At 36.6% G+C, this 24,018-nt stretch overlaps 2 protein-coding genes and 1 long non-coding RNA gene across 3 annotated transcripts; 1 reads left to right on the plus strand and 2 right to left on the minus strand.

The window, feature by feature from the left end:
• Positions 1–6,110: 6,110 nt before the first annotated feature.
• LOC139784392 (tubulin beta-1 chain-like) lies at positions 6,111–10,566 on the minus strand. The gene is made up of 5 exons (XM_071723562.1): positions 9,940–10,566; positions 8,676–9,031; positions 8,215–8,588; positions 8,007–8,122; positions 6,111–6,987 (listed from the first exon to the last, which is right to left on the minus strand). The coding sequence occupies exons 4-5, from the start codon at positions 8,102–8,104 to the stop codon at positions 6,813–6,815; spliced, it is 273 nt and encodes a 90-aa protein (XP_071579663.1). The 5' UTR covers positions 8,105–8,122; positions 8,215–8,588; positions 8,676–9,031; positions 9,940–10,566; the 3' UTR covers positions 6,111–6,812.
• Positions 10,567–18,159: 7,593 nt separating this feature from the next.
• On the minus strand, positions 18,160–19,304 carry LOC139784399 (uncharacterized protein C1orf50 homolog). The gene is made up of 3 exons (XM_071723567.1): positions 19,241–19,304; positions 18,425–18,639; positions 18,160–18,342 (listed from the first exon to the last, which is right to left on the minus strand). Exons 1-3 carry the CDS (start codon positions 19,302–19,304, stop codon positions 18,160–18,162), a joined length of 462 nt encoding a protein of 153 aa, XP_071579668.1.
• Positions 19,305–19,695: 391 nt separating this feature from the next.
• Positions 19,696–20,472, plus strand: LOC139784394 (uncharacterized). The gene is made up of 2 exons (XR_011721550.1): positions 19,696–19,941; positions 20,036–20,472. It is a non-coding gene; the product is annotated as an uncharacterized lncRNA (long non-coding RNA).
• The last annotated feature ends 3,546 nt before the right edge of the window (positions 20,473–24,018 follow it).

Consider the following 24,018-nt stretch of genomic DNA (forward strand, 5'->3'; position numbering starts at 1 on the left):
GATTCCGCCGAGCATGAGGTGTCATGTCCCGAAACTTCGGACATGTGACAATGTAGTGCGTCCCAGCGCACAGAGAGCATCCGGATGGCTCGGTCCCAGCGATTGGGGAAGTGGCAACGTGGGCTAGGGCTGGGGGCGCCCTGACTCGAACCTTAGAAGTCGAGGAAGAGGCTCCCAGTTCCATGCTCCCAAGAGCACGGGCCCGACCGGTGAGGAACGCCTTGAGGTTTCGATATGAGGGGGGTTCCGTGGAGGAACCGAGTTTGACCTCCCAAGATTCTCGGGTGTGAGGGTCGAGCCGGTGTACAGTCGCGGACAGAAAGGTTGTCCGAGTTTTCGTGATAGGTTTTGGAACGCACTCTAACCTGTGAGCGATGATAGCCCCTGCTGTCAGACTTGCGCAGCGACGCATTATTAGAGCATACAGATCATGTATACGAGGTGTCAAATAAGTAAGAATGGCAGCTAGCAAAAAAGGTAAGATATATTAATTAAATTAATATATAATACATAAGGAAAATAAATAGGTTAAAGTAAATGTAATACAAGTATAAAAGAGAGAAATTACAGAAAATCTTCCTAATGTGTATTACGACAAATATATAAAATTATTATAAATAATTGTATTATCTATAAATTATTATCAAATTATTATAAATTATTATAAGTATTTTATAAACGTAAGTATATTAATATGTATTTTATTATGTTATCTTTATATTTTTCAGATAATCGGACGTTGCATTAAAATAATCAGCTTCACGCGAGTCGTCAATGGAATTACACGACGAGCTGCTGGACGAAGTGCTGTAAACAATTAAAGAATTAATTAATGAACAATAGAGAGATTATCGAGTCCGAACAAAGTGACACTATGTAAGTTATTTATCTCGTAGTAAATATCTATAATTTATATTTGATGTAAAACTTGAAATAATTATCACTTACTATTTGTGCAATTCTAGGTATTCGACGATGTTTGTCGTTTGCAGCTCAGCTGCATTTTGTTGATAATATTGAACGTCTACTACATTACGGCCTGCAATTAGACCAAAATGCTGTAATCTGACATTGCAAGCACTTTTGGTATTAGTGAATAAATCGCCGCCACCTGGTCGCAAATTGTTGATTCTGTGCCCTTCTAGTTGCAGGTAAAATTAGAACTTTCTTTTTTTCAGGAAATAAAATTATTAAAAAACATATACACACATATATTCTTAATAATATATTTCTTTTTGCAGACAAGTTTTAGATGATGTAGATTTACCTCCAGCATTTAATACCATCCGTCATGCTATAATTTGTCAACCCCTGATTATCTGTGAAACGTGTTGGAAGAAGTTGATCTTTTCTCAAAACACGAAATGGCTTCCTTGCATGCAAAGCTTCAAAGAAAACGGTAAGTTATTAAAATCCTTATTGACAATTTTATTCAGACAATATATGTGATGTTGTCTGAAATACCTATATGACACGTAGGGCAAATATTTTGTTATAGACATATCTATCATTGTATTTCTTTTTATAATATATTTTATTATATATTTTATCATAATGTATTTTATGATTTCAGTGTATTCATCGGTATTAAGAAATTGCTCTGCCTAATAGATATGGAACGTCAAGTGGAACCAAGTTACAAAGTCGCAAAATTCTTATCGAAATTAGAAGAAGAAGGCGGTAGAGTAAGACGTTTATTTCATTTCCAGCTGCGTTACTTTTGGTAGTAGAGATAAAGCAAAGAAATATTTTTGAGCATAGCTTATTGTTTGAAGTTTAGATCGCTCAAGCTGGAGCGACTTTGCTTATCCCCCAAATAGGCCAGTCATTTTAGACAAAAATATGGCTTCTGCTCAAAAAAATTAGTAACCACTATTTTTTTTAATCGCTTTATTTCGTTGTTTTAAATAACATTAAAAATAGAGAACGATACCGTGTGCGCTAAAAAAGTTATTCAAGGTCAAAGGTCACGAAAATCAGTTTTTTGCAAAAATCTCGTTTTGTATGGCTCGGAGGTCAATTAAGGTGGTTACAAAAAAGAAATATCATGAAATTCTCTACAAAAATGGTTCTATTCATTTTTCACGTACGATAAACCGTTTGCGAAATACAAAGTGACGAATGTGTACGTCGAGCGTTGTATCCATTTCCGCACCACCTTTCAGGTACAAGGCGTGTTCCGTAACGCCCATATGCCCGCATTTTCTAAACGTGACGTATGCTATAGAAAAAAGGTGAAAGTGGCAGCTCGCATTCTATTGATTTTTTGGGGCGGGGTGGGGGAAGGGGTACCGTTATTTTATACCTGCGATGGTCAGTAGCTGTACTGTGCGTTAGTTCTCAGTCAGTTTTAAAATATTCGTGGACCAAGTGTGCCGATATTTTGTAAAACGTACAGAGAATAATTATTAAATTGATTAATCCAATGGCTGAAAATTGTTTTATATGTGATAAGCCGCTCTCCAATGCTCCAACTGTAACTGTGGAGCGCGGTATGAAAACTTTGAGAGACTCAAGTGTTAAAAGAGGTGATCAACACATTGAGCATTTAACTAACGTTAATTCTGTGACTGTGCATGTAAGGTTTCGAATAGACTACGTTAATAAAAACAGTATTGAAGCATATAAAAGGCAATGCATCGACGAGGGCCCTAGTACATCTCAATGTTCTCCGCGAAAAAAGCGATCAACGTCGAGCTCCTTCGATTTTGAAAAATTGTGTTTGTTTTGTGCCGAACCAGCCGACGAAGCAGTTGAGAGAAAAAAAACAACATAGATCAATTATAAGTTATGTGAGTACAAATCAATTTCAAGACACTATTATTAAAACAGCGGATGCACGTGGTGACCGATTCGGCAGAATAGTAAAAGATCGCGTTAACTTCGTATTTGATTTAAGAGCTGTAAAAGCTAAATATCTTAAAAATTGTTATGCACTATTTTTAAAACATCCAACAAGCAGCAAGATAGGCCGACCAATCGACATACAAATCGCCGAGAAAATGGAAAAAATATTTTATTACATCGAAAATCACGATGATTGCCAATTCACGTTAGCAGAGCTGCGAGATTTGCTTGGAGAAGATCCCCCTGTGGATATGACGATCCAAGCAAAATTAATAAAAAAATATGGTAAAAATATTATTATTACTGTAAAACCAAGTAAAATGACAATAATATGTTTTCGCAATACTCAAGCGGCTATACTGACCAATGCTTGGTACGAAAATAAAAAATTAAAACCAGCAGAAGAACGTTTACGTATAGTTGAAACTGCTGCAGCAATTATAAGAGAAGATATTAGCAGTACCATTGTCAACACAGATTCTTATCCTCCTCCGAGTGAAATGTTCTCTAATGTTAATGAAACAATTCCCGAAAGCCTTCAATTAATGATTGAAGAGATAATTTTAAAAAATAAAAAAGGCAAGAAGGACAATTTGAAGCTCAAATGCTCGGCTATAAATCATGCTATAATGTCTGCAATGAGACCAAGATCTTTTTCATCACAATTATTGATTGGTCTTTCTGTATTTTTGCATCGTAGATACGGATCGAAACGGCTTATAGATGTATTAGCCAATTTTGGCTTCTGTGCTCCATGTAAAGAAACTGTATTGTACGAAGTTTCTGCTGTTTATCATCCTCCACTAACTATTCTGCCACCAGAGTCAGGCACTCTAATTCAATATGTAGCTGATAACGCGGATATCAATGTATCTACTTTAGATGGCCATGATACATTTCATGTAATGGGAGTTATTAAAATAATTACTCCAAAAAGTGCAGTTATTAACGATAAACCTATTATGAAGTATAAAAGCGTACCAAGTGCAAAAGACTTAGCAGAAGTCTCACATGTTCCTCTTCACATGTATGAAAATTATGAAGTGTCTGGATTGAGTAGGATTGAAGTTAAAGACATTAATTATGAAGAATTATCAACCGATAGTATGTTCAACATAATCGATTTAATGTGGATGTATGGCAAATGGAAAGGTGTATCAGGTTTACCAGGTTGGAACGGATTTATCGAACATCTAAGTAAAACCGAAACCAATTTCGAAACGTCTCGCATCATGTTCCTACCATTTATTCATAACCCGGCCAGTAATTACAACACCATTTATACGACGTTAAAATGTGCTGTTGATAATGCTGCATCTTATAATAAAAAAACATGTATTGTCACTTTTGATCAGCCACTATTTATGAAGGCACGTGAAATCGTAGCTACTAGTAAGCCTGGATCTGAGTTTTCTAAAGTAATTGTAAGATTAGGAGGCTTTCACATGCTGATGTCATTTTTAGGATGCATAGGGAACATAATGGCGGGAAGTGATATAAAAGAAGCCCTTAGCGTTATATACGCTCCAAACTCCGTGGACAAAATGTTAAATGGCCATGCTTACGCCAGAAGTGTTAGAAGCCATACACTACTCTGTGTAGCATTATCCATGAATATTTTTAATGATATGGACATGAATGACAGGACATATGATTTCATGGACGGTTATATTGATAATATCATGAATGGAACAATGTCTTATGAAGATTTTATAGCATCAAGCAGCATTTTCGAACCATTTATTCAGCAGTTTCACAGTAAAATGGATGAATTTAAAGCTCGAGGTAGTACGGCACAATTATGGGTGCAATATCTTGACATGGTTTCTATTGTACATGACTTCATACGTGCTGAGAGAGTAGGAAATTGGACCGAGCACCTGAAAGCAGTAAAAAAAATGCTTCCATATTTTCATGCAGCTGGACATTTTCTGTATGCCAAATCTAGCCATTTATATTTACAAGATATGCTCTCAATAGAAGAAATTATGGATCAGCTGACATTTCAACGATTTACGGAGGGTTTTTTCACTGTAAGACGAACTGAAAAATATAATAGTGGTACTTGGACAGACATGATCATCGAACAAACATTAATGAAGTCGATGAAGACAGAAGGAGGAATTTCACGTGGAAGAAGCACACGGGAAAGCGTATTATGTAAGTGGGTGTACGGTATGCACGCCACGAACGCCATTTGTGATGAACTGGAAAAATTCGCTGCTATTTCTTTGGATAGTGTTGAACAACATGTCGATAACAGAGATTCGCGTATTAAAAGAGATAACGAAGACGTGCTAAAATTAATTGAGTGGTTCAAACATCACAATCCGTTTCCGACTATGAAGCAAATAATGTCCTTGGCAACTGGAATTATCGGTAATGATGAAATAAACTGTCATAATGCACGTAACATTGGTCTCCAATCATTGAATAATATAATTGGACAAAAATTCGATAATATTAAATTGAAACGATCTAACAAGGTTCTTCCACTTTTATCTGTGAATAGTTCTGTGAAAGTCCATGATTGCAAAGTTGCCATAGATCCATTATTACTCTTCCAGAGAATCAGTGTAAATAAAAAATTCAGTGAACATCTTAGTGACTATTTACATTATGAATTGAGTCCATATCCTACCTCACTCTTTGACAATTCCGGTATGCGTAAAACAAAAAAATCTGTACTGTATCAATGCCTTCAAACTGTGGATGTTGAGATATTTCCTAACACCTTTACATTTGTCATTGATGGCGGATTTCTCCTTCACCGAGTTATATGGCAGCAACATGATACATTTCTCTGCCCAGCAAACACAGTTATGTAACCATTATATTGCCGCAATAAAACGAAATGTAACGTGTAATGTAACCTGGAGGTTTTAGTTATATATATGTTAATTGTAATTTCCCACTCACGTGACATTGTGTGGACATAACAGCAATATAACGCATTATATTGAAATTATATAAATGTATATAACTGCAATATATATACAACCGAAATACTGTTATCTAGTATTATCTATATATCTAGTATTGAAATAGCCATAATGGTCGAAGTTATTTGTATCTATAACTGTAAAGTTAAAATTTATATCTTTAATGCAGATACATCTCTGAAATAATTACATGTAGATCTATATAAATGTATTGGCAATGAGAGAGATGCATCTATACAATAGATATAAATTATAACTCTACAGTTAAGATACAAATAACGAATTTTTAATGTTCTAAAGAAAAATAAATATGAAAAGATATATTTTTTATTGCATAAATGTTTTATTGATGCACACATTCTTTAAGCTTTTCTTTTTTCTTGAAGCTTTTTTTACAGGTTTAAACTGTAGATATCGTTTATATCAATTTAAGAATTTGTTTTATCCTTTGTATAACAGATTAGTATACTTAATCGAACATAAAATCAAGTAAAAAATATCATATTTATAATCATCAAAATCATATTTCAAAAAATCAAATTTTATCGGTGAAAAATTAAAATAAGCAAATCAGTATAATAACTCTATGGAGATATAAAATAAAAATACAATTTTACAAAATGCGATTAGAAAAAAGTTCTTGGAAACATTTCAAACTTATTCTGTAGAAATTTTCACCTATTTGTACGTAGCGGCCGCTCTCGGCGGTTGTACAGTGGATGATGATAGAGGCGCGCGAGAATCAATAATCAAAAGTAATCTTGTAGAAAGACACATTCAAAAATAAGAAATCAATTTTCGAATTATCGCACTAGGTGCAATATTGACGAGCAGCAATGAAAAACGCGCGCGCGCTCCGCAAAAGTTCGAAACAGAAGTCCGTTAAAAAAAAATACAAAAAAGAGAGATAACGAGTTAAGAAGCATGGGTGAAGGGTGTGTTGCGTTATCGCTCGGTCGAAAGAAAGAGAGAGATAATAAGGAGAGTGTCGCTTCCGTCGCGGGATATATATATTTTTTTTTCTTAGTTCTCGTCGACCTCAGCTTCCTGCTCCTCGTCGAATTCTGCGTCCTCGTCCGCGGTAGCCTCCTGGTACTGCTGGTACTCGGACACCAAGTCATTTATGTTCGATTCGGCCTCACTGAATTCCATCTCGTCCATGTCCTCGCCGGTGTACCAGTGAAGGAAAGCTTTTCTCCTGAACATGACAGTATAAATAGTAATACCTATAATATTCCAATGAGAAGCATTTCTAGTATAGAATAACCTGTATGATGTTCAGGATGAATTCGATTCTTGAATGAGTAATCTGTACGTAATGTATTATTAGTTTCAGGAAAAGTTACTTTATTTTTTACAAAATCACCCTCTTGTATACATTTGGAACACGAAAAGTATCCTGCATGACCTTTTGTAAATGTAACAAATGCTCTAGCCGGAGCATCACATAGTATAGCATTAATTGCAACAATGTATTTTTTATTTGAAACAGTAATTCCATTTTGAGAAAAGAGAATGAATTCATTGACAAAGTCAGTTAGAAATTCGTTTGCGTCTTGAGGTTTACGCGTGCCGTGATACACACCAATTACAAAAGGCAACGTATAAACGTCAATTCCTTCAATGGCTGCCATTATGGGCCAAAACTGGCTACCAGAACTCTTAGACATGGGTAAACCATCTATATTTATGTTTATTTTAATTTCATTTCCCTTTATGAAATTAGAATATATACGTATAGATCGTTCGAGACTACAAAAAAGACCAAAGTGCTTATAGCACCCATTAGTGTTTAAAGATGTAATAGTTGCATATGCGTTTCGTGGAGTTGCAAGTAAAACCCTAACATCTTTAGGCAAATTTACGTGACCATGTTTTCTGAGAACTTGTAGCAGTTTGTTAGCAGTAGTATGTGGAACGTTATTTTGAATTATTAAAGTTTGTAAATCTACTCGCAAACTCGTTTCATTATTTTCAAACTTCTCATTTATATGATCTTGTTCATCAATTTCATCGTTAAATTGTTTATTGCTTTCTGTATCAGAAAGTAATAAACTACTTTCTGTATCAGAAAGTAATAAACTGGGTGGCTCCGACTGTACTACATGAATTTCATTGTTACTTATAACGCAATATTGTTCAGTATTATTATACTGAACAATATTACGTTCCGCTTCTTGCACTCGATCATTATTAGGCGCTACATTCGATACATACCTTTCTGCTAGTTGTCCATTACTATTATCTCTATTTATTTCTATATTTATTAATTGATTTCTTCGTCTTTTTGTTAAATGTTGAATATCCTTAGGCATGATGCACTTTTTTAATACCTGTAAAAATAGTGATCATCGTTAAATAAGCAATTAGTCGAAAACGTATAAAAATCACTGAGTTCGCGCATTGGCAAAAATCTTAATCTTACCAAATTTTCGCGTCACTGCTGTTGTCGTCGCGGCCTTGGTAGTTATTGTTGTCTTTGTGACAGTGGTTTCACCGCTGATGCTCGAGATCGCCGCTTTGGTTGATCCGTCCAGTTGCTTGGGGCGAGTTGCGGTACTCGTAGCGGTAAAGTATCAGTTTTGCCCAAACTGATGATCGGTCTGACTGTTGACCGAGTAGCGACCGTAGCTCTGAACCGACTTCGAGATCAGATATTTCTCAACGGTACTCTTTGTGTTCTGATAGCCGCCGCCGCGGTGGACATTCGTCGACGCCTCGGACGTTGGCGAGATTGACGTGAAGCGCTCGTTGGAGGCCGATGATTGGGTACTGGTCGTTGTGTACGGCGAGTAATACCTAAATTTCGAAAGAAGAATTAGTACTGATAGCGATTAAATAAAGATTTGTCGAAACATGAGAAATTATCAAAAATCTTAATCTTACCTCGCGTCACTGCTGTTGTCGTCGCGGCCTTGGTAGTTATTGTTGTCTTTGTGACAAAGGTTTCACCGCTGATGCTCGAGATCGCCGCTTTGGTTGATCCGTCCAGTTGCTTGGGACAAGTTGCGGTAAAGTATCAGTCTTGCCCGAACTGATGATCGGTCTGACTGTTGACCGAGTAGCGACCGTAGCTCTGTACCGACTTCGAGATCAGATATTTCTCAACGGTACTCTTTGTGTTCTGATAACCGCCGCCGCGGTGGACATTCGTCGACGCCTCGGACGTCGGCGAGATTGACGTGAAGCGCTCGTTGGAGGCCGATGATTGGGTACTGGTTGTTGTGGACGGCGAGTGATACCTGAATTTCGAAAGAAGAATTAGTACTGATAGCGATTAAATAAAGATTTGTCGAAACATGAGAAATCATCGAGCTATCGCAATTTCGCAGAATTTCAAACAAAGCGTGGAAATTGTATAGATATAATATATATTCGATTTTTAATTCCTTCAATCTATCTATTTATTATTTCTGAAGATACACTTTTAATAAATTGTCCAGCAAGGATTTAGGTCAAAAATTCCGTTATAGCTAAAGAAATCCTAATATCTATCAAAAAATTTTAATATTCTATATCTGTAGTGTCAAAGATTTGCGGGGTAAAAAAAACATTTAAATTCATGGATATTTTAAAGCATTTAAATATTGTAAGATCTTGTGATTCAATATAACGACAGTTCTTTATTTTATAAATATACATATAGTCCAGAAACATTCCCTCGTTACTTTACCGCAAGGCTTTCGACCGATCTATCTCTCTATATTCATATATCTCGCACGCACCTATGATTCTCTCTCTCTCTCTCTCTCTCTCTCTCTCTCTCTCTCTCTCTCTCTCTCTCTCTCTCTCTCTCTCTCTCTCTCTCTCTCTCTCTCTCTCTCTCCAAATTACGTTATGTACTTCTCGCTCAGCGATTCAAATCTCTCTGCCGTTTGTCCATGCCTTCCTGCGCAAAAGCTTTCCCCTACTCCATTTAACCTTCCGGACGTCCTGTTTATTTATTTTCGTGCTAACGCTATCCAACCGACTCATGCCTATCTCTATTTGAAAATTATTTACTTATATCTTTTCAAAAATCTTACAATATTTAGGCGATCAAATATCCACGAAACCAAGAATACATAAAAATGTTAGTGGGAGAAAAAAATCGATATCGAAATATCTCAGTCCTTATAATTTGCTCGAGAAAAGCAAGACGCACACTTACCAGTCTCTGACGAAAAGGACGACGAAGAGGACGTCGACGCCAGGAGACGTTCTGTGGAAGAGACGATATAGCGCGGCGTCTCGGTACTGGATAGCCTGCCGTCGTGCACGGGTGACGATCCGGCCGGGTGACGATCCGGCCAAGTATCGATCACTGGAGAACTCGTATTAAATATTTGATCCGCGGATCCGCGAGCGCACGACCGTCCCAGCCGGGTGACGATCCGGCCAGGTATCGATCACTGGAGAACTCGGCGTCGGCGTATTAATTTGATCCGCAGATCCGCGAGCGCGCGACCGTCTCGGCCGGGTGACGATCCGGCCAGGTATCGATCACTGGAGAACTCGGCGTATTAATTAATTTAATCCGCAGATCCGCGAGCGCGCGACCGTCTCGGCCGGGTGACGATCCGACCAGGTATCGATCACTGGAGAACTCGGCGTCGGCGTATTAAATTGATCCGCAGATCCGCGAGCGCGCGACCGTCTCGGCCGGGTGACGATCCGGCCAGGTATCGATCACTGGAGAACTCGGCGTCGGCGTATTAATTTGATCCGCGGATCCGCGAGCGCGCGACCGTCCCGGCCGAAATGTGATGGAATAATATTTCCTAACCTAACCTCTGTCACCATGCATGGCAATGGGCGCGTTCAACAGATACCAACTGTTGAGTTCGTGTTGTTAACACTTTGCGTTGATTGGTTGATTCTAAAAGTAAGAGCCAATCACGTTCTCACAAATAAAATAATAATAGATATTTATTTATTATTATTTATATAGATATAAAATATATAAATAAAACCGTGGCGTCTTAGAATAATTGTGTATACAATTATAAAATAAACCAAAATATATGTATATTAATAACTTAAAACATACTTAAGATGAATTAATAAAAGCGAGTCAATGACGGTCATAGTCCGAATTCTATTATTTTAAGACTGTCTTAAGTATGTTTTATGTTATTGTTAATATACATATTTCGGCTTATTTTATAATTGTACGTACAATATATTATTTTAAGACGCCGCGGTCTTGTTTATATAACTTATATTTATAAAAGTAATAAATTCTATAAATATCAATATATTACACGCTTTGTCAGTATATATTTTTGAATGTGTTATGTTGACGTTATATTGTTGTTATTGTAGTGTAACCAATAAATAACAGAGCGATATAATTATTACAAAACACAGTTATATTACTGCTACAAAAAAAATTACATAGCTGCTATATGTATATTACATTACTATAGTTACATTACATGTTACTTCTGTGTTATATAATGGTTATAGTTTGTGTTTACTGGGTGTGTTATTAACAGATATGTTACTTATATACAACAACATTTCGGAGCTAACGTGATTGTTGTGTTTGATGGGTATAACGACAATAATAAGAACGTCAAGGCAATGGAACAGTCACGAAGAACCGCCGCAATTTCTGGATCTCTCGAAGTTTTTTTCGATGAACATATGCAAGTGCCAATTTCTCAAGAAAAGTTCCTATCAAACCGCTTTAATAAAAAAAAATTGATTTCAATGCTCATGGACACATTCAAAAACGTCAACATCGCAACAAAACAAGCTCGTGATGATGCAGATGTGTTAATTATTGAAACAGCAATGGAAGAATCAATCGTTAACACTACTGTCGTAGTAGGCGAGGACATTGATCTTTTGGTTCTTCTCATAGGGCATAGTCATTCACAGCAACCATTATTTTTCATGAAACCAGGCAAGGGAAAGGTCAAGACGCAATTTTATAATTCTTCAAGCTTTGACAAATATCCTCATTGTAAGCAACATATTTTATTGCTACATGCAATAACCGGATGTGATACCACTTCTGCTCTATTTAATAAAGGAAAACTTAAAACAATAAAAATCTTTGAAAATCGTCCTGATTTATATCAAGCTGCAGAAGTTTTTCAACAAGAAAATTGCTCTCAACAACTTATATTTGAGAATGGAGAACGGATAATTTTGGCGATGTATGGAGCTCCTAAGTCGGAAACATCTCTTGATAACTATCGGTACTTGAGTTTTGCAAAATCGACTACGTTCAATACTGCTGTAAAATTACAATCGCTTCCACCTACAACTGCAGCAGCTCAACAACACCTGTACCGTGTATATTACCAGGTCCAAACATGGCTGGGAAAAGATATAAATCCACAACAGTGGGACTGGATCTTAAATAACAATATTTTGGAGCCCGTTACAACGTTGTTACCACCTGCGCCGGACAGTATTCTTAATACTATTTTTTGCAATTGTACAAAAGGATGCGGTGCAAACTGCGGATGCAGGAAAATCGGATTATCTTGCTCCATTGTATGCGGCAACTGTCATGGACAATCATGTCTTAATGCCATGCCTGAAGCTTCTGCTGCTAATACGTCCGATAATTATTCCGCTGAGTATGATGAGATTGATCCTACTGATCTTTTATTAACAAACACGAGTAAAGATGATAAAGATAACGAAGATGTAGAACTAGAAGAACCTGTTGATGAAATACATGACATTCATGAAGAAGATGATAAAACGTAATTTGTTTAAATAATGAAGCTAGAGATTAAATAAAAAAAATAAAAAAAATAAAAAAATATTTTTACATTTGACATGAATTAGGCCTACTGGGGACACCATGTAAAAAAAAACGCGCCTTGTATCTTATTTCAAAGGTGGTGCGGAAATGGATATAACGCTCGACGTACACATTCGTCACTTTGTATTTCGCAAACGGTTCATCGTACGTGAAAAATGAATAAAACCATTTTTGTAGAGAATTTCATGATATTTCTTTTTTGTAACCACCTTAATTGACCTCCGAGCCATACAAAACGAGATTTTTGCAAAAAACTGATTTTCGTGACCTTTGACCTTGAATAACTTTTTTAGCGCACACGGTATCGTTCTCTATTTTTAATATGTTATTTAAAACAACGAAATAAAGCGATTAAAAAAAAATAGTGGTTACTAATTTTTTTGAGCAGAAAACCTAAAATGACTGGCCTAAAAACGAACTCTCTCAAGTACTATTTTATTACATATATTTAAACAAATGTCAGTTTTGTAAATTACAGACATGAATATCATATTTTCGTATAAGATTTTCATATAGCAAGTAACTTTTATGTCATCTTAATTTGATTTAATTTAATTTATTTTGATTAACTCTAGAAATCCAATTTCTTCATTTTGCAGATTTTTAACGGCTCAAGGCTTCTGGGTACTCGCCGCGACCATGTTATATTGTGACATTACAAATCAGAAATGGCACGCTGAAAATCTTTGTGTGCTATTTTAAAACAAAAATATTTAAGTGAAAAACACTTTAAATCGCTTTATAATACATTTATAAAATGTTCTGAAAACTACTCTTTTTCCTTGACAGTTAATAAACAGCCGTAAAATGAATATGATACGAAGCCTGGTCATGCTTGTTGCACAAGCGCATGACTAGGTTCCGTATTACATTCATCATTTTATGGCTGTGTATTGACTTTCCAGAGAAAAGGATACTTTTTTGGACATTTTATACAGCGGTCTAAGGGCGGCAGTGTGGTAGAGCGTCTAGTGGTAGAGCGCCAGACTCGTAATCTGAGGAACCAGGTTCGAGTCCACTAGAGCCATGTAAACATGGAATGTTTTTCCGAAGCTGCGCCCCTCCGTGCAAGATAGGCTCTTGTGCGGAGCAAACTGGGCTCCGTCTTTCGGAAAGAGACGTTAAGCCGTTGGGTCCAAAGGGTTAAAGTGAGAGGAGAAAGAGTATAGTAGTGTAAACCAAGGTAGCAAAGTAACGTCAAATGACGTCTTAATAACGTCTTACTCTACCGCAGGTTCGGACATTTGGTTCACGCACTCGGTCGAGCGGCCGGTGGTGCGAAGCTACCATCCGTGGGATTATGCCTGAACGCCTCTAAGGCCGTATCCTCTCTAGTCCAAGGTGGCAATGATATCTCTAGGAGTCTCGTGAGTCGTTATTAAGACGTCATTTGACGTCACTTTGGTACCTGGGAAGGTTTGGGTAACGTTCCTTATAAAAACGCCTTGCAAATCCTGCGGGGATAAGCAATAAAGATAGTTTATACAGCGGTCTAAAGTGTTTTTTGTATCCAAATATTTCTTTATTTCAAAATAGCACATAAGAATTGTCAGCGTGTTATTTCTCGCCTCTGACGATTACGCCAATGTCATTTATTGCTATTTAAAAGTTTGATGATAATTCTTAATTTATCTTATTTCTAAGTTATAATCAGGATTATAACGTAGATTAATGAGAAAGGCGCGTCTCACATATATATATGTTGTACTTTTATTTTTTTTTAGTACGATTTAAGATAGATCAATAGTAGTGTAATTTGTTATTAGGATATATCAGTTGCGACGATTGCTAATTATTAGCGAACAATAAGTTTATTTATTTTTTGTATACAATTGTGTTAATTGTTTTTGTTATAGCTTGAAGAATTTATCAAACTTAATTGTTATATGCATTATATGTGTATATATGTATAAGAAACGATTCATATTTATCGCGGACATGTTGTGAAGAAATTTTGCTTGTGCAATATTTCTTATATGCTGTAATATAATCGACTACTTGTCTGTATATTAATCAATGTGATCTACTGTCGATGCAAGACAGAAATAAAATTACCGACAAATGTAGAAGATCTTTAATAAATAAATTATTTTTATTTTTCATCCATACATTATACATATTTTTGTACATGTTTTTAAAAGTTTCAACAAGTTTTCTTCGTCGTCACCGTGGCTTTCTCCCTTAAAGCGCTCCATTAAAACGAATAACGAACAAAAGAACCATCGATGATAGCATAGCATTTGTTATTCATTGGTTCTGATGTGGCGTCTTTTACGCAACCGTGACGGCGTAGAGAAGCGCATCGTTAAATTATTATTTGCGTAATAATTGTAATACAAAATGCCTGGTCCCACAAGCCCGTTCAAGAGAGGCGAAATCATAGCGTTGAGGGGTACGGGCTTGAGTCCGAGAGACATAGCAGCGCAGTTGAACATAAGTGTAAGTAATATTGCCGAGATAAAAATAAATCGCCAAAAGGACGTCGTTTGAGTCCTTCATGTCCAAATGTCATTAATTCAAAATTTGCCTCGACATTTCGGCATCTTTCAGCAGCATAAATAAGTTGCATATGTAGGAAGTAAAATGATATTACCTCATGGATGTGCTATAAACTTTTAGAGGTCAACAGATGATAAGAAAACAATGCCGATTGCATTTCAAAACAAAATTCTAGAGAATGAGATTGTGTGAATTGTATGCATAAAATATAAGAAGTATTTTAAACTCAATACATTCAGCTTTTGTTACTCATAAATGCCGACATTCAGATGCAATTTGGAAATGACAATTTTTGACAAGAGACGACGTCGTTTCTACGATTTATTGCTGATTTAGTACACAATTGCAAAGAAGCGTGCGTGTGTGCTTTTTTAAAATATATAAATTATATATTTTATATAACATTATTATAGTAATGTATAACAATTTTATAACAATATTAATATATAGCAATTGTATAATAATATTAATCTATATAATATATAAAAATTGTATAACAATATTAATAAAAATTATTATATATATAATAAAAAAACATACAAAGTGTAAAAAATGTCTATACAAATGGTTCTATACTCTTAAAAACATAACATGCGTTTTTATTGCAGGAAAGAACGGTTATTCGTATAACGAGTAGATTTGACGCGCTGGGGCATACAAATCCATCCCCAATTCCAGGACGACCGCGAAAAACAAGCCCAGAAGAGGACAATTCCATTGTGAATGCCATTGCAGGATGTGGCTTTCAATCGTCGCTGAAAATAAGGACAAATTTAAATTTGCCGTGCGGTGATCGTACCGTGCAACGCCGTTTGCATCAGCGCGGCTATCATCACCGAATTCCCGCGCAGAAAGAATTATTAACCGGCAACCACAAGGAGCGACGTATGGCTTTCGCGCGGGAACACTTAGGATGGCAGGAAGAATGGATGAGTACTATCTTCTCAGATGAGAAGGTATTTTCGACTGATGAGTCTGGTAGAGTGACATTGTGGAGAACGAGAGGAACGAGGTATGCACAGGAAAATGTTCGTTTTCGTGCACGAAGTGGACACATCACGTTAGGATTTTGGGGATGTATGACCTCGCAAGGCCCCGGGCCGCTTGTTCGCACAACACCACATATAAACAGCGAGGAATACCTCAATATATTATCTGACGTGATGATGCCATATGTAGCGGAGACTTTTCCTGGCATACCGTACGTAAATTTCGTTCAAGACAATTCAGGAGTGCATTGAGCGAGAATTGTCCAGAATTGGCTGGCTGAGCAACCCAACCTCAGGACGTTGAACTGGCCAGCCAAATCCCCAGATATGAATGTAATAGAAAATGTTTGGGGCATTATAGTACAAGAGTGGGACCCTCAAATTCAGAGAACACGCGAGGCACTTGCGCAATATGTTTTGGAAAAGTGGGAGGGTCTCCGCGCAAGGCCCGCATTATTTCAAAATTTAGTAGAGTCAATGCCCCGAAGATTGAATAGAGTGATTGAGAATAATGGAGGCGTCACGCGATATTGAGTGACCCTCCAAGAATGGCGATGTATGAATGTTGCATGAATGTAAAATGGATAATTCTCGATGAGTGATTGAATTCATCATATTGCAATATGATTAAAAGTGTGTGTGAATCAGGAGAATAAATGTTGAATGATTGAAAGGTGAACAAAGCGAAAGCCATATCCGTTGCTCCTTTGAAATTACTTTTGATCGCGGTGCAATATAGCAAATTGAATCGCGGTGCAATTAGACAAATTGACTGTCTCCAATAGAAATGATAGCCACATTCTGCAATGTCACGTCGCATATCTACCTTATATTCGAATTTGCTTCGTTGTTCTCGTCGTTCATGTGAACGTCTGTATCTTCGTATTATAATTTTTCTCTCTCCCTCCGACATGGTTGCGGCGAGAACCCAAGAGCCTTAATTAAGACGTTGAAAGTCTGTAAAATGAAGTGTTCAAGAATATTACTATTTTCGATTTTGCAAGAGCGTTAATATAGTAATAGCAAAACATAACACCTCATACAGCACAAAAATGATTCCCTAATGTATCATTTACATGTTTCAGCACACAAAGTAAACCCTATACTTAACATACAGATTCAACATCAAAATAAAAAACCAGTCGTCGCAGTTCTCATCAATGATTGGCGTTATTTCGATGTAGATTTGTTCATTTTTAGAGGTCTAATTTTACATAAAGGGCTAAAAAATACTAAGTGTTCGTTAATCCTTCAGCTTTGTACATTAATGTCGTTTTCAGTAAAATATTTTATTATTTGAAAATTATAGTAATATTTTAAGTATGTTAAATATTTCGCAGGTTTTCTAGAAAAATAAAAAAATAAATCCTATATAGATGTTCAGTTGTGCTCATGAAATAGTTTTAATCGTGGGTTGCACTGAGATGTTACTCATTTTGCTCATTGAAGTCTTATTCAGTCTTATTCCAAATTCTTTTTAAAGAGTAAAAGTCAACCAACACAAATCTATTTACTGCCTATAGAAAATAGAAACGTAATGTTATATATATATGACACAAAATAGAAAATATATTATAATTCCAAGGTTTATATTGATCTTTTGGCAGCCATGTAAAGATCATTATGAGAAAAAAAATAACCATCAATCATAGCTACATATGCGTATTACTGCGTATAGAGAGACATTTGTTAATTAATTGCACAACCGATTACTGCACTTACACCGAAGTTAAAGTATTAGCGTACGATTTACTCTTGTACAAAATAGATATCGTTTTAGACGATAAAATGTATTTATATATATAACTTCAAAAAAAAATTATATATGTAATTTATAATAATATAAAACAGATATCTATATATCCATCTATTCTATATACGTATAGAAATATATTTATCTGTACATTTACAAGTAAGGATTATAAGTAGCTCGATATTATATCACAAAATAAATTTGCTTGTTGAGTTACATGACGAGGACGCTTAATTTATCAGATTGAAATAAGTTAGTTTGTGGTGGTGTTGGCAAATTTTTCTCGATTAGCATGCTGCATTTCTAGTTTGCACTTTTTGCAACTTGATTGCAGTATAACAAATTCACTAATTATGATACGTGCTAGTACTTAACATTACCGATTGTAAAAAGGTGTTTGTAGTTGTATCGGAAGGTAAGAAGGTTTTTGAATAAGTTCAATTCGTCATTCTTTATCCTCAACTTAGACAGCGGGGTCCATGAGCGGTCCTGTTCCAGTCTAAACGAACCCTTGTAATTCTGCGATGGAGCCAAACTGCCCCATTCCTGCATTGGCAGATACAACAGACAATATTATCGGATAACATATAAAAAAAATCGATGCTTTGAAGGTATCGAAAACATTTACCTCTGAGCTAAGCATGGAAAAATAAAGCTGTCCTGATTCCCGTTGATACAAGTGATAGATGTGACCAGGTTGCTTCACAAAGTTGCAGGCCACATGATATAGCTTAGCATTACGTTCTGCCTCCAGCAAAATACCCTCAGACTGCTTTTGCAAAAATCTGATCTGTTCTGCGATCACTTGCAACTTATTACACGAATTGGCTTTTATACAGTTATCTGCCTGTACAAAAAGTGATATATAAATTAGTTAATATATAGAGTATAAGACTATATATAATTATATATAATATATATATATATAATAAATATATATTATATATAATATAATCAATATATATTATAATTTAATATAATATAATAAAAATAAATTAAATTATATTAAATAAAATTAAGATGACATAAAAGTTACTTGTATAAAAATATTATACGAAAATCTATGTAATTTACAAAATTAAAGTGACAAAATTTGTTTCAATATCTATAATATAATAGTACTTACTTGACATAATTAATTACGTGTCTTCAGATATGCACATCACAATCTAACCAATATTATCTATTTTCTACCTGTTACAAGAACTCATTGTAACACAGAGAAGATCTAATACATATCACTGATTACATATACACAGACGCTACGAAAATTGCTTTATTTAAATTACTACAATCTGAGAATACGTTCGTTTTGGGGGAAGATCAAAGTCGTTCTAGCTTGAGCGATCTAAACTCGAAACAAGCTATGCTCAGAAACATTCTTTGTTTTTTCTCTACTACCAAACGCAGTTTAAAATGGAATAAACGTCTTACTCTAAACTACCTTCTTCTTCCAGTTTCGATAAGAATTTTGCGACTCTGTAACTTGGTTCCACTTGACGTGCCATACTTTATCTACTAGGCAGAGCAATTTCTTAATACCGATGAATACACTGAAATTATAAAATACATAATGATAAAATATATAATTAATATAATAAACTATATGTTATAAAAATGGGTTTAACGATAATACACGAAATGGCTTTCTTGCATGCAAAGCTTCAAGGAAAAAGGTAAGTTTTTAAAATTCTTATTAACAATTTTATTCAGACAATATACGTGATATCACAATATATGTGATAATATACCCTTATAGAAATTTAATACTGTAAGTGATTTTTTGGCTAGTAATTAATCACTTAAAAGCACTATTAAAAGCACTGTTAAGAGTGCTTTTAATAGTGCTTTTAAATGATTAATCACTAGCCAAAAAATCACTTACAGTAGGGGAGACCGGGGCAATTCGTGACAATACGAAAAATTTCCCGCGCGGATAACTTCTATGCATTTGCTGGTAGAAACCTGTATTACAGACCATAGATGGGTCTAATGGTCCTCTATATTAGAACAAAATTCGGTGTGCGTATCTACAATGTTTCGTTGTCAGTGGCGGAAAAAGTGTTTACCTCGTGTAAAAGTAAATTTTTGAATCCACGGATATTTTGTGTTCAATACGAAGCAATTGCTTCCAGATTTGAAACGGTAAGTTTTACTTGTTCACCTGGCATTTACACACACATGTGTAACGCAGGTTGCATGCATTTATTTCTTGTCTGGGTTTTTCGGACCACGAAAGATAAAAAATGACGCTGGGGCATTTCGTGACATGACCGCCTGGGGTAATTCGTGACACATTGCGTGAACAATCCTGGGAAAACGATGACGATATATGACATCCCTTCGATCGTCACCGATTCTTTGCCTTTAGCCACAACAAGTACAAACATCAGGGTCGGATTCAAAGCAGCAGGAATCTTTCCTTTCAATCCTGACGTTTTTGGTGAAATCGATTTTTTACCCGGTCAAGTCACTGATCGAGGATGGAATGGAGATGACCAACCACAGCCAGGTACCTCAACTGAAAATGATGTGTCAAGGGCCTCAAACAATCCCTTCGATCGTTTCCAAAAGCGGGCAAAAGGAAAGTCACGACAAGAGGACGAAAACGAAAGAGAAGTGCAATTTTGACTGACGCTAATGAACTCGATGCACTTGTTGACGAAAATGACGAAAGAGTACAAAATAAAAAAAAGAATATAAGGATCAAGCTCCCCAAGAAACATCCAGCTTGCAGAGGACGTGGACGCCCGAGAAAGGTCGTTACTCGCAGTTCGGAAGACGACGAAAGCGAAGCCTAACGATTTTTTGCCCTTCCTATTCCATTTAATGTACAATTTGATTAATAAAAACCTTTTTTGAGTGAGTAAGTGTACGTTTTGATATAAATCATGAAAATAGGACGAATTCGGACATTGAAACCCGTTGAAAGAAGAATTGTCACGAATTGCCTCGTGCCTTGTCACGATTTACCCCGGTATTGGGGCAATTCGTGACACGAGACAGAGTGAGGCATTTCGTGTTCTACTTTAAAAGTAATGTGATGAAAAGACACAAATAAATATTTTTTGAAAACTAGAAGGTTGCACGATGAAAAAACCGGCTAAAACGTATTTTTATCTCAAATACTTATCTCAGAAAAAATTCAAAACCAAAAAATGTCACGATTTGCCCCGGTCTCCCCTATTAAATTTCTATAAGGGTAATATCTGCAGGCGTATATGATACGTAGGGCAAATACTTTGTTATAGACATATTTGTTATAGATATAGATATAGATATGGAGTCGAGCGTGGCTTAGCAGCCAGCGCACCGGTAGGGCAAATACTTTGTTATAGATATTTGTTATATATCTGCAGGCGTATATGACACGTAGGGCAAATACTTTGTTATAGATATTTGTTATATATCTATAACAAAGTATTTGCCCTATACGCCTGCAGATAATATATTATCACATATATTGTGATATCACGTATATTGTCTGAATAAAATTGTCAATAAGAATTTTAAAAACTTACCTTTTTCCTTAAAGCTTTGCATGCAAGAAAGCCATTTCGTGTTTTGAGAAGAGATCAACTTCTTCCAACACGTTTCACAGATAATCAGGGGTTGACAAATTATAGCATGACGGATGGTATTAAATGCTGGAGGTAAATCTACATCATCTAAAACTTGTCTGCAAAAAGAAATATATTATTAAGAATATATGTGTGTATATGTTTTTTAATAATTTTATTTCCTGAAAAAAAAAAAAGTTCTAATTTTACCTGCAACTAGAAGGGCACAGAATCAACAATTTGCGACCTGAGGGCGGCGATTTCTTCAATAATACGTCTAAAAGTGCTCGTATAATTCCATTGACGACTTGCGTGAAGCTGATCATTTCAATGCAACGTCCCATTATCTGAAGAATATATATACAGATAACATAATACATATTAATTAATACTTACCTTTATAAAATACTTATAATAATTTATAATAATTTATATTAATTTATAAAAATTTATAATAATTTATAACAATTTATAATAATTTGCAATAATTTCTAATAATTTCTAATTTATTAAATTTCTAATTTTATATTTGTTGGAATATACTAGGTAGATTTTCTATAATTTCTCTCTTTTACACTTGTATTAAATTTACTTTTACCTATTTACTTCCTTATGTATGCCCAGCAAACACCAAATCTAATTGATATATAACCTGGGAGTAACAAATTATATAACAGGTGTTATACTGGAGTAGCATAACAGTTATATAACTTTACATTATTACTATAATATAACTAGGTTATAAAACTATTATGTTGCTCCGTTATTTATATGTTATAATAAATGCACATTAATACAACTGTTATATATGCGTGTTATACAACAACGGTTGCGTTGATATTATATAAATATTATATAACATAATTTCAATTACCGCCGGAATTATATAGGGGAGACCGGGGCTAAAAGGTCAACGGGGTTGAAGTGTCAAATCAAATATCTCGGAACCTGTATATTGTGCGAACTCGCTATTAACATTGTAAACGCTGCTTATGGTACCCATGTGACCAACGGAGTTTCGGCAGGTTACCTGCCGTGTTATGATTTTTACGAGGGCAAACGTGTTTTCGGAAGGTGAAAGTGAAATTTTCTGCGCGTGGAAATATTGTAATATCTGCAATAATATTTGCTCTCCAAATCTCGCGGTACGTGATTATAAAGAGTAATGCATGCTGAACACGAATCCAGTGTAGTTTTTTCATTATCGTTGATGTCTAATATTTCGTGGGCGATCAAACCTGAAACTTGTGTTTGGGGCTAATCAGTCAGTAAGCACCCGGGGCTGGTCAGTCACTGTGGCGCGCCGGGCGCACGACTTCAGCTCACGGCGAATTCGCCAATTTCAGGTTAGGTTTCCCTTGAGCGTGATTCTGTCTTCCCTTGCACGTGCGTCAGTTTGTATAGGAGGGAAATAGTACGCACGTATCGTCGCAAAACGGGTGTTTTGGCCGACCGAAAAGATGGCGGACCGTTGTTTTTGAGATCGCTCGCGCTCACGGCACGTCGGCGAGGTACGGCGAGGCACGGCACGGCTCTGAGATCCCGCGATTTCCGCGCGAGAGTTGACATGCCGCGCGCGCGGTAGATCGTCGTTGTTGGTCGTTGTGTCAGTGACAGTCGCGCGTGCGACCGCATCGTCCAGCGTTCGCCGCATCGTCTCGGCGTCATTGTCGCCGGCGTTGTAGTGGTGGTGGTGTCGGTGGTGGTCATCGTCGTCGTCGTCGTCGTCGTCGTGGTGGTCATCGTCGTCGTCGTCGTCGTCGTCGTCATCGTCGTCGTCGTGGTGGTCGTGGCCGTCGTCGTCGTGGTGGTCGTGGCCGTCGTCGTCGTCGTCGTCGTCGTCGGCGCGTCGAGGAATCGGCGCGAGGACGCCGTCGAGTCGGTAAAATGGTCGCGCTCCACCGCGAGCTTTTCTAACCCCCCTGTCGCTATTTATCGCTCCCCCGCGAGAAACGCGGCTTGGTTAGGTTGCTCGAGGGTCCGCGCTGATCCTATGGCACCGGAACTCCGTCACGCGTGTTCCCCGTGGTTGCCCGCGTTGACAATATGACGTGCCGTTGGGGAGTTTACGATTTGGTTAACCTCTGTATTCACGTGCCTAAATTGTTTTATGGAATAGGTCTAGGTAAAACAATTATTTTTTAATGTTTCGCATAAAAATTTTAAATAAATTTTTATATTTTTCTCTTAAAAAACAATTATTAAAATGTATCCTATCATTTTTCAGGATTAACTGTACGTATATGTATTGAAAATGCAGTGTGACTGATCAGCCCCGGGGGGGGGGTGACGCTTAAACCCCGGCATTTTTGAGATTTCAATTTTTGCACCGTTGTCGTTTTTGCTCTATACCGGTTAAACAAAGCGACGTAGATAAAAATTTCCTTAATAAATTTTGTAGCTAAAGGTTCACTCTTTACAGTGGTATACCACATTTAACTTCAATTATTTATTTTGTTGTTAAAAATCGGCTCCGAAAAAAAACTGACCTTTTAGCCCCGGTCTCCCCTAACCTCGATAGCATGCGCCATAGCGGCGCACGCAAGTTCGCAGTCTCTCGCCGCTTCTGCTAGTGCCATCGTGCCACGATCGTGACAATAATACATTAGAAGACCGCGCCCGTCCGTGGGAAATCGTGAACCGCGTTCGCGGGTGTCTCGTG

Source organism: Temnothorax nylanderi, unplaced genomic scaffold (genome assembly GCF_030848795.1).
Source record: "Temnothorax nylanderi isolate EJ_2023f unplaced genomic scaffold, tnyl_v1.0 TNYL_tig0622_pilon, whole genome shotgun sequence".
Lineage (NCBI taxonomy): Eukaryota > Metazoa > Arthropoda > Insecta > Hymenoptera > Formicidae > Temnothorax > Temnothorax nylanderi.